This window comes from Oncorhynchus tshawytscha, unplaced genomic scaffold (assembly GCF_018296145.1).
Source record: "Oncorhynchus tshawytscha isolate Ot180627B unplaced genomic scaffold, Otsh_v2.0 Un_contig_2750_pilon_pilon, whole genome shotgun sequence".
Classification (NCBI taxonomy): domain Eukaryota; kingdom Metazoa; phylum Chordata; class Actinopteri; order Salmoniformes; family Salmonidae; genus Oncorhynchus; species Oncorhynchus tshawytscha.
Window position 1 is genome coordinate 3,480 of NW_024609718.1, and position 11,521 is coordinate 15,000.

An 11,521-nucleotide genomic window follows, 5' to 3' on the forward strand; every position below is an offset into this window, starting at 1 on the left:
GTAGTAGTGTGTTGTGTATCAGTTGATGTAGTAGTGTGTTGTGTAGTAGTATGTTGTGTATCAGTTGATGTAGTAGTATGTTGTGTATCAGTTGATGTAGTAGTGTTGTGTATCAGTTGATGTAGTAGTGTGTTGTGTATCAGTTGATGTAGTAGTATGTTGTGTATCAGTTGATGTAGTAGGATGTTGTGTATCAGTTGATGTAGTAGGATGTTGTGTATCAGTTGATGTAGTAGGATGTTGTGTATCAGTTGATGTAGTAGGATGTTGTGTATCAGTTGATGTAGTAGGATGTTGTGTATCAGTTGATGTAGTAGGATGTTGTGTATCAGTTGATGTAGTAGGATGTTGTGTATCAGTTGATGTAGTAGGATGTTGTGTATCAGTTGATGTAGTAGGATGTTGTGTATCAGTTGATGTAGTAGGATGTTGTGTAGTAGGATGTTGTGTAGTAGTATGTTGTGTATCAGTTGATGTAGTAGTGTGTTGTGTATCAGTTGATGTAGTAGTGTGTTGTGTATCAGTTGATGTAGTAGTGTGTTGTGTAGTAGTATGTTGTGTATCAGTTGATGTAGTAGTTTGTTGTGTATCAGTTGATGTAGTAGGATGTTGTGTATCAGTTGATGTAGTAGTATGTTGTGTATCAGTTGATGTAGTAGTATGTTGTGTATCAGTTGATGTAGTAGTATGTTGTGTATCAGTTGATGTAGTAGTATGTTGTGTAGTAGTGTGTTGTGTATCAGTTGATGTAGTAGTTTGTTGTGTATCAGTTGATGTAGTAGGATGTTGTGTATCAGTTGATGTAGTAGTATGTTGTGTATCAGTTGATGTAGTAGTATGTTGTGTATCAGTTGATGTAGTAGTATGTTGTGTATCAGTTGATGTAGTAGTATGTTGTGTATCAGTTGATGTAGTAGTATGTTGTGTATCAGTTGATGTAGTAGTATGTTGTGTATCAGTTGATGTAGTAGGATGTTGTGTATCAGTTGATGTAGTAGGATGTTGTGTATCAGTTGATGTAGTAGGATGTTGTGTAGTAGGATGTTGTGTAGTAGTATGTTGTGTATCAGTTGATGTAGTAGTGTGTTGTGTATCAGTTGATGTAGTAGTGTGTTGTGTATCAGTTGATGTAGTAGTGTGTTGTGTAGTAGTATGTTGATGTAGTAGTATGTTGTATCAGTTGATGTAGTAGTGTGTTGTGTATCAGTTGATGTAGTAGGATGTTGTGTATCAGTTGATGTAGTAGGATGTTGTGTATCAGTTGATGTAGTAGGATGTTGTGTATCAGTTGATGTAGTAGGATGTTGTGTATCAGTTGATGTAGTAGTATGTTGTGTATCAGTTGATGTAGTAGTATGTTGTGTATCAGTTGATGTAGTAGTATGTTGTGTATCAGTTGATGTAGTAGTATGTTGTGTATCAGTTGATGTAGTAGTGTGTTGTGTATCAGTTGATGTAGTAGTATGTTGATGTAGTAGTGTGTTGTGTATCAGTTGATGTAGTAGGATGTTGTGTATCAGTTGATGTAGTAGTGTTGTGTATCAGTTGATGTAGTAGTATGTTGATGTAGTAGTGTGTTGTGTATCAGTTGATGTAGTAGGATGTTGTGTATCAGTTGATGTAGTAGGATGTTGTGTATCAGTTGATGTAGTAGGATGTTGTGTATCAGTTGATGTAGTAGGATGTTGTGTATCAGTTGATGTAGTAGGATGTTGTGTAGTAGTATGTTGTGTATCAGTTGATGTAGTAGGATGTTGTGTAGTAGTATGTTGTGTATCAGTTGATGTAGTAGTGTGTTGTGTATCAGTTGATGTAGTAGTGTGTTGTGTATCAGTTGATGTAGTAGTGTGTTGTGTATCAGTTGATGTAGTAGTGTGTTGTGTAGTAGTATGTTGATGTAGTAGTATGTTGTGTATCAGTTGATGTAGTAGTATGTTGTATCAGTTGATGTAGTAGTGTGTTGTGTATCAGTTGATGTAGTAGGATGTTGTGTATCAGTTGATGTAGTAGGATGTTGTGTATCAGTTGATGTAGTAGGATGTTGTGTATCAGTTGATGTAGTAGTATGTTGTGTATCAGTTGATGTAGTAGTATGTTGTGTATCAGTTGATGTAGTAGTATGTTGTGTATCAGTTGATGTAGTAGGATGTTGTGTATCAGTTGATGTAGTAGTATGTTGTGTATCAGTTGATGTAGTAGGATGTTGTGTATCAGTTGATGTAGTAGGATGTTGTGTATCAGTTGATGTAGTAGTATGTTGTGTAGTAGTATGTTGTGTATCAGTTGATGTAGTAGTGTGTTGTGTATCAGTTGATGTAGTAGTGTGTTGTGTATCAGTTGATGTAGTAGTGTGTTGTGTAGTAGTATGTTGATGTAGTAGTATGTTGTGTATCAGTTGATGTAGTAGGATGTTGTGTACCAGTTGATGTAGTAGGATGTTGTGTATCAGTTGATGTAGTAGGATGTTGTGTATCAGTTGATGTAGTAGGATGTTGTGTATCAGTTGATGTAGTAGGATGTTGTGTATCAGTTGATGTAGTAGTATGTTGTGTATCGGTTGATGTAGTAGTATGTTGTGTATCGGTTGATGTAGTAGTATGTTGTGTATCGGTTGATGTAGTAGTATGTTGTGTATCGGTTGATGTAGTAGGATGTTGTGTATCGGTTGATGTAGTAGGATGTTGTGTATCGGTTGATGTAGTAGTATGTTGTGTATCGGTTGATGTAGTAGTATGTTGTGTATCGGTTGATGTAGTAGTATGTTGTGTATCGGTTGATGTAGTAGTATGTTGTGTATCGGTTGATGTAGTAGTATGTTGTGTATCGGTTGATGTAGTAGTATGTTGTGTATCGGTTGATGTAGTAGTATGTTGTGTATCGGTTGATGTAGTAGTATGTTGTGTATCGGTTGATGTAGTAGTATGTTGTGTATCGGTTGATGTAGTAGTATGTTGTGTATCGGTTGATGTAGTAGTATGTTGTGTATCGGTTGATGTAGTAGTATGTTGTGTAGTAGTATGTTGTGTAGTAGTGTGTTGTGTATCAGTTGATGTAGTAGTTTGTTGTGTATCAGTTGATGTAGTAGTTTGTTGTGTATCAGTTGATGTAGTAGTTTGTTGTGTATCAGTTGATATAGTAGTATGTTGTGTAGCAGAGGGCCCCTACAGACAGTCCCTGTTCTCTGTCCATCTGAACTAAAGTAGATTTTATCATCAGCAGATTCATTCTCAGTACAGTAAATCGCCTTAACACAACACAGGTACTCAACAGACAATAGTTTATTTCCCTCAATCAACCAATCCGTACTGGCTTGACATCAGTTGTCGAGGACATCAATTATTCTATACAATACCAATATCTCCATTAAAACAGTAGCTAATAAGTCCAATATTTAGGACATAAAGTAGTCCTATGTAACACCATCTCCATGGAAACCAAATATATATATTAGATGAACAACCGCATGTATATTAAACTCCATTTCCCATGATGCCCTGGGCCCTCTCTACTTCCTGTCCAGCTTGTTGGTGGCCACCATGGCTTTGACGTCAATGGGCCTGGCAGCAACAGCTGCTGCTGCCTTCTCCTCCTCCTCCTGCTGCCACTGCAGGATGGGGCTGATGCCTGGGTTACGATTCCTCACATTGGCCTCCAACTGGGCATCACTGGAGAGGAGGGAGAGGGAAGAGAGAGAGAAGGGACGGTGAGAGAGACAGAGAGAGAGACAGGGAAGGGGCGGTGAGAGACAGAGAGGGGGGAGAGAGAGACAGGGAAGGGGCGGTGAGAGACAGGGGGAAGAGAGAGAAGGGGCGGTGAGAGACACAGGGGAAGAGAGAGAAGGGACGGTGAGAGAGACAGAGAGGGGGAGAGAGAGACAGGGAAGGGGCGGTGAGAGAGACAGAGAGGGGGAGAGAGAGACAGGGAAGGGGCGGTGAGAGACAGAGAGGGGGAGAGAGAGACAGGGAAGGGGCGGTGAGAGACACAGGGGGAAGAGAGAGAAGGGACGGTGAGAGACACAGGGGGAAGAGAGAGACAGAGAGGGGGAGAGAGACAGGGAAGGGGCGGTGAGAGACACAGGGGGAAGAGAGAGACAGAGAGGGGGAGAGAGACAGGGAAGGGGCGGTGAGAGACAGAGAGGGGGAGAGAGACAGGGAAGGGGCGGTGAGAGACACGGGGAAGAGAGAGAGAAGGGGACGGGGGAGGGGGAGAGAGACAGGGGGAAGAGAGAGAGAGAGGGGGAGAGAGACGGGGAAGGGGCGGTGAGAGACACAGGGGGAGAGAGAGAGACAGGGAAGGGGGGGTGAGAGACACAGGGGGAAGAGAGAGAAGGACGGTGAGAGACACAGGGGAAGAGAGAGACAGAGAGGGGGGAGAGAGACAGGGAAGGGGCGGTGAGAGACACAGGGGGAAGAGAGAGACAGAGAGGGGGAGAGAGACAGGGAAGGGGCGGTGAGAGACACAGGGGGAAGAGAGAGACAGAGAGGGGGAGAGAGACAGGGAAGGGGCGGTGAGAGACACGGGGAAGAGAGAGAGAAGGGGACGGGGGGGGGGAGAGAGACAGGGGAAGAGAGAGAGAGAGGGGGAGAGAGACGGGGAAGGGGCGGTGAGAGACACAGGGGGAAGAGAGAGAGAAGGGGAAGGGGCGGTGTGAGACACGGGGAAGAGAGAGACAGAAGGGGAAGGGGAGTGGGGAGAGAAAGACAGGGAAGGGGCGGTGAGAGACACAGGGGGAAGAGAGAGACAGAAGGGGAAGGGGAGTGGGGAGAGAGAGACAGGGAAGGGGCGGTGAGAGACACAGGGGGAAGAGAGAGACAGAAGGGGAAGGGGCGGTGAGAGAGAGACGGGGGGAAGAGAGAGACAGAAGGGGAAGGGGCGGTGAGAGAGAGACAGGGGAAGAGAGAGACAGAAGGGGAAGAGAGAGACAGAAGGGGAAGGGGAGGAGAGAGACAGGGGGAAGAGAGAGACAGAAGGGGAAGGGGAGGAGAGAGAGACAGGGGAAGAGAGAGACAGAAGGGGAAGGGGAGGAGAGAGAGACAGGGGGAAGAGAGAGACAGAAGGGGAAGGGGAGTGGGGAGAGAGAGACAGGGAAGGGCGGTGAGAGACACAGGGGGAAGAGAGAGACAGAAGGGGAAGGGGCGGTGAGAGAGAGAGGGGGGGAAGAGAGAGACAGAAGGGGAAGGGGCGGTGAGAGAGAGACAGGGGGAAGAGAGAGACAGAAGGGGAAGGGGAGGAGAGAGAGACAGGGGGAAGAGAGACAGAAGGGGAAGGGGAGGAGAGAGAGACAGGGGGAAGAGAGAGACAGAAGGGGAAGGGGAGGAGAGAGAGACAGAGGGGGAAGAGAGAGACAGGGGGGGAAGAGAGAGACAGAAGGGGAAGGGGTGGTGAGTGAGAGGGGAAAAGAGGTGAGTGTAGATGATCAGACTCATATTGCACATCAAGACCACTGCTGTTGTTGAATTTCCATGATCCCCCCCCAAGACCAGCTGACTGTCTCTTGTAAAAGGAGAGCGATGCAACAACAACACGACACCAGCTCTATAAACTGGAGACGGATTGGTGGAGACGGCTTGGTAGACAGGTGAATGTTTCAGTCCAATAAACAATGACATGGTGGAGGTGCAGAATATCCTGCAGAGTCTTACGTGAAGACGTGGGGCGCCGGGACCAGAGCCCTCTTCTGCATGTCTTTATGGACTGGAGACTTCAGGTACCGGTAGAACGTATCCTGGGACAGAGACAGAGAAGGGGACATTATAAAATATGTCTTTATGGACCGGAGACTTGAGGTACCGGTAGAAGGTATCCTGGGACAGAGACAGAGGAGGAGACATTATAAAACATGTCTTTATGGACCGGAGACTTCAGGTACCGGTAGAACGTATCCTGGGACAGAGACAGAGGAGGAGACATTATAAAACATGTCTTTATGGACCGGAGACTTCAGGTACCGGTAGAACGTATCCTGGGACAGAGACAGAGGAGGAGACATTATAAAACATGTCTTTATGGACCGGTAGAAGGTATCCTGGGACAGAGGAGGAGACATTATAAAACATGTCTTTATGGACCAGTAGAAGGTATCCTGGGACAGAGGAGGAGACATTATAAAACATGTCTTTATGGACCGGTAGAAGGTATCCTGGGACAGAGACAGAGGAGGAGACATTAGAAAACATGACTTTGTGGACCAGAGACTTGAGGTACCGGTAGAAGGTATCATGGGACAGAGACAGAGGAGGAGACATTATAAAACATGTCTTTATGGACCGGTAGAAGGTATCCTGGGACAGAGACAGAGGAGGAGACATTATAAAACATGTCTTTATGGACCGGTAGAAGGTATCCTGGGACAGAGACAGAGGAGGAGACATTATAAAACATGTCTTTGTGGACCGGTAGAAGTTATCCTGGGACAGAGACAGAGGAGGAGACATTATAAAACATGTCTTTATGGACCGGTAGAAGGTATCCTGGGACAGAGACAGAGGAGGAGACATTATAAAACATGTCTTTGTGGACCGGTAGAAGTTATCCTGGGACAGAGACGGGGACGTTATAAAATCTTGAAGTTTTAATGTATTTTATTTGCAGAACCTCTGCAAGGTATTTCCTTTGGAACCCGGCACACAAATACTTCTTAGTTACAAACTTTTGAGTTGAGCCACTTCCTCATTCTGACGTTCTGACACATAACTTCATATTATCCTGCTCTGTGTACTGTGTGTTTAGTTATGTTACAGAGGTAGTTCAGTGAACTGGTGTGATGAATAAGCCCCTCTGTTAGGAGGGACTAACTCTACACACACACCTTCTTCATGAGCAGGAAGATGTGTGTCTGGGCAGCGTCCAGCACGTAGCGGTGAGGAACAACCAGACCCTTCACTGTCAGCCCCATGGTACGACCATCGATGTTGATCCATCGAGGAGCTCCAGGCTTCAGGAAGGTGCTACACACACACACACACACAGATACACGCAGATACACGCAGACACACACACGCAGACACATACACACACACACACACACAGATACACACACACAGATACACACACACACACACAGATACATACACACACACACACACAGATACACACACACAGATACATACACACACACACACGCAGACACACACACACACACACAGAGGTTAAAAACCAAGAAGCAACTCTTTCTGTCTCACACACAGAGGTTAAGGTTCTCTCTGTCTCACACACAGAGGTTAAGGTTCTCTCTGTCTCACACACAGAGGTTAAGGTTCTCTCTGTCTCACACACAGAGGTTAAGGTTCTCTCTGTCTCACACATTCTCCAGTGTAACTCACTTGAAGATGAACTGGGATTTCTCTGGTATGGCAGACGCTGCTCCCCACCTCATCTCCTCAGCTGCCTCGTAGAACGCCATGTTCTCCGCTGCACACACACACACACACATAGACACATAGATACACACACAGACACACAGACACACACACACACATAGACACATAGATACACACACAGACACACAGACACACACACACACACATAGACACATAGATACACACACAGACACATAGATACACACACAGACACACAGACACACACACACACACACACACACACATAGACACATAGATACACACACAGACACATAGATACACACAGACACACACACACACACACACACACATAGACACATAGATACACACACAGACACACAGACACACACACACACATAGACACATAGATACACACACAGACACATAGATACACACACAGACACATAGACACACACACACACACACAGACACATAGATACACACACAGACACACAGACACACACACACACATAGACACATAGATACACACACAGACACATAGATACACACACAGACACATAGACACACACACACACACACAGACACATAGATACACACACACATAGATACACACACACACACACGCGCGCACACACACACATACAGACACACACACGCACACACACACACACACACACACATACTGCTAGGTTAGCTGAGCTGCATACCACAGCATGCAAGGTAAACCGTAGGGTGCATCCTAAATGAAATGGCTCCCTATTCCCTACGTAGTGCACTACATAGGGTGCATCCTAAATGACATGGCTCCCTATTCCCTAGTGCACTACATAGGGTGCATCCTAAATGAAATGGCTCCCTATTCCCTACGTAGTGCACTACATAGGGTGCATCCTAAATAACATGGCTCCCTATTCCCTAGTGCACTACATAGGGTGCATCCTAAATGACATGGCTCCCTATTCCCTAGTGCACTACATAGGGTGCATCCTAAATGACATGGCTCCCTATTCCCTAGTGCACTACATAGGGTGCATCCTAAATGACATGGCTCCCTATTCCCTAGTGCACTACATAGGGTGCATCCTAAATGACATGGCTCCCTATTCCCTAGTGCACTACATAGGATGCATCCTAAATGACATGGCTCCCTATTCCCTAGTGCACTACATAGGGTGCATCCTAAATGACATGGCTCCCTATTCCCTAGTGCACTACATAGGATGCATCCTAAATGACATGGCTCCCTATTCCCTAGTGCACTACATAGGGTGCATCCTAAATGACATGGCTCCCTATTCCCTAGTGCACTACATAGGGTGCATCCTAAATGACATGGCTCCCTATTCCCTAGTGCACTACATAGGGTGCATCCTAAATAACATGGCTCCCTATTCCCTAGTGCACTACATAGGGTGCATCCTAAATGACATGGCTCCCTATTCCCTACGTAGTGCACTACATAGGGTGCATCCTAAAGGACATGGCTCCCTATTCCCTAGTGCACTACATAGGGTGCATCCTAAATGACATGGCTCCCTTTTCCCTAGTGCACTACATAGGGTTCCATTTGGGATGAACCTTTCCTCCCTTGTGTCCTCTGTTGGAGGAACCATTCATCTTTTCACCCAGTATGCTTTGAGGAGGCAAGGAAACAGGACACAAGGAATCAATGAAAAACTAATTGAGATCGATGTGTGTTATTTTAAATGTTATTTAACCTTTAACTAGGCAAGTCAGTTGATCGGGCGAACCCTACCCCGGCCGAACCCTAACCTGGACGACCCTGGGCCAATTGTGCGCCGCCCAAATCCTGATCACGGCCGGTAGTGATACAGCCCAGGATTGGACCAGGGTCTGTAGTGCCGCCTTTCGCACTGAGATGCAGTGCTTTAGACCGCTGTGCCACTCGGGAACGATTTGACCTCTGACCTCATTAGGGCTTGTGTGTGTACTGACCACTGTGCTCCTTCTTGAGGAAGAGCTTGAAGTCGACTCTGCCTCGTGGGTCACTGATCAGCTCCCAGAAGCTCAAGACCCAACGCTCCACACTCAACTTAGTGGGGATGTCCACACTGATGAAGAGAGAGAGAGAGAGAGAGAGAGAGAGAGAGGTGGAGAGAGGGGAGGAGGTGGAGAGAGGGGAGGAGAGAAGGGAGGAGAGAGAGAGGGGAGAGAGAGAGAGAGAGAGAGAGAGAGGAGTTAGAGAGAGGGGAGGAGAGAGGAGAGGAGGGAGGAGAGAGAGAGAGGAGGAGTTAGAGAGAGGGGAGGAGAGAGAGATTCTAATGAAATCATCATGATCTTCAATCAAGACTTTGAACAGTAGAATCATGTGTATTTCTACTGATCCGGAACAAAACTTTGCACCTGAGTTGAGTTGCCAGAAATTACCTTCTTGAGTTGAGTTGCCAGAACTCATCACTGTCCGTTATCCAAGGGTTGCTGGGGACAGGGGTTGTCAGGAACGGGTCGTGATTGTGGTGGGTTGTCACGAACTTGACGAAGCTGAGGAGGACAGAGGGGACATAAACACTGTGAATCTTCATCATACGTTGTCATCCCAAAAAGAATCATATATACAATAAAATAACTGCTCTCGTTATACTGTAACGTTGGGGTTTATTTTATTTTAGACGGGTCTTACATTTCTGAACACAATATTAATGTTGCTGGTCTCAGTCAGTCAGTCAGTCAATCAATCAGTCAGCCATTCAGCCAATCAGTCAGTTAGTCATTCAGTCAATCAATCAGTCAATCAATCATTCTGCCAGTCAACCAATCAGTCAGTCAATCAATCATTCTGCCAGTCAACCAATCAGTCAGTCAATAAAGCACTCAGTCAATCAACCATTCTGCCAGTCAGTCAATCAATCAGTCAGTCAGTCAGTCAGTCAATCAATCATTCTGCCAGTCAATCAGTCAGTCAGTCAATCAATCAGTCAGTCAGTCAATCAGTCAGTCAATCAATCAGTCAGCCATTCAGCCAATCAATTCATCAAATGACCACACACAAACACAACCTATCGATCAATCAATGAATGTGTGAAGTGTATTGAGAAGGACTTACGCTGTGAGGGACACAGACGATTTGACAGCTGACCTCATTAGGGCTTGTGTAAGGAAAATGTTCTGGGGAGCAGGAGAGAGGAGAGGATAGAGAGGGGGATAAATAAGGAGGAGGAGAGAGGAGATGATAGAGAGGGGGATAAATAAGGAGGAGGAGAGGATAGAGGGGGATAAATAAGGAGGAGGAGAGAGGAGAGGATAAGGAGGAGAGGAGAGGGGGATACATAAGGAGGAGGAGAGAGGAGAGGATAGAGGGGGATAAATAAGGAGGAGGAGAGAGGATAGAGGGGGATAAATAAGGAGGAGGAGAGAGGAGAGGATAGAGGGGGATAAATAAGGAGGAGGAGAGGATAGAGGGGGATAAATAGGAGGAGGAGGAGGAGAGGATAGGAGAGGGGGATAAATAAGGAGGAGAGGAGAGGATAGAGAGGGATACATAAGGGAGGAGAGGATAGAGAGGGGGATACATAAGGAGGAGAGAGGAGAGGATAGAGGGGGATAAATAAGGAGGAGGAGAGGATAGAGGGGGATAAATAAGGAGGAGGAGAGAGGAGAGGATAGAGGGGGATACATAAGGGGGAGAGGAGGAAATAAGGAGAAGGAGGAGGAGTGAGAAGAGAGATGAGAAGAAGGAAAGAGGAGAGAATGAGAGAAGGAAAGAGGAGAGAAGAGAGGAAGGGGAGAGGAGAGAATGAGAGAAGGAAAGAGGAGAGGAAGGGGAGAGGAGAGAATGAGAGAAGGAAAGAGGAGAGAAGAGAGGAAGGGGAGAGGAGGAAGGGGAGAAGAGGAAGAGGAGATAAATGATATGTCTGTAATTTCTGTATCTATTTTCTCCACCAACACATAAACTAGAGTGCACTGGGTTATTCAGGTGTTCCAGTGCAGAAGTATGTCTGATGTCTTACGGTTCTCCTGACCACGTCGAAGGTCAACACCTGAAAACCCACGAGAGAAGAACAGCTGGTTATTACAGGCAGAGCTCTTCTGTTCTACAGCACAGTCACAGACTACAGTCACACTGCTATCTAGAGTCACAACTAATGTACTCTCACACACACAATCCCTCTCGAAAGCAGGCTACAGCACAGTCACGGGCTACAGCACAGTCACAGACTACAGCACAGTCACAGGCTACACCA

General features: G+C 46.0%; 1 protein-coding gene across 5 annotated transcripts in view; it reads right to left on the reverse strand.

Annotated features, from left to right (window-relative positions):
* Window positions 1–3,260: 3,260 nt before the first annotated feature.
* Window positions 3,261–11,521, reverse strand: part of LOC112242346 (regulator of G-protein signaling 9-like) — a 29,577-nt gene continuing 21,316 nt past the window's right edge. For all 5 annotated transcript variants that reach the window (XM_042317230.1, XM_042317228.1, XM_042317232.1 and 2 more), the window contains 8 exons: window positions 11,288–11,317; window positions 10,384–10,445; window positions 9,708–9,821; window positions 9,276–9,391; window positions 7,323–7,410; window positions 6,809–6,947; window positions 5,643–5,725; window positions 3,261–3,665 (listed from right to left, as the gene is read on the reverse strand). In XM_042317230.1, the coding sequence (XP_042173164.1) occupies window positions 3,506–3,665; window positions 5,643–5,725; window positions 6,809–6,947; window positions 7,323–7,410; window positions 9,276–9,391; window positions 9,708–9,821; window positions 10,384–10,445; window positions 11,288–11,317 (792 nt within the window). In that variant the 3' untranslated portion in view covers window positions 3,261–3,505. The remainder of the gene's footprint in view (window positions 3,666–5,642; window positions 5,726–6,808; window positions 6,948–7,322; window positions 7,411–9,275; window positions 9,392–9,707; window positions 9,822–10,383; window positions 10,446–11,287; window positions 11,318–11,521) is intronic.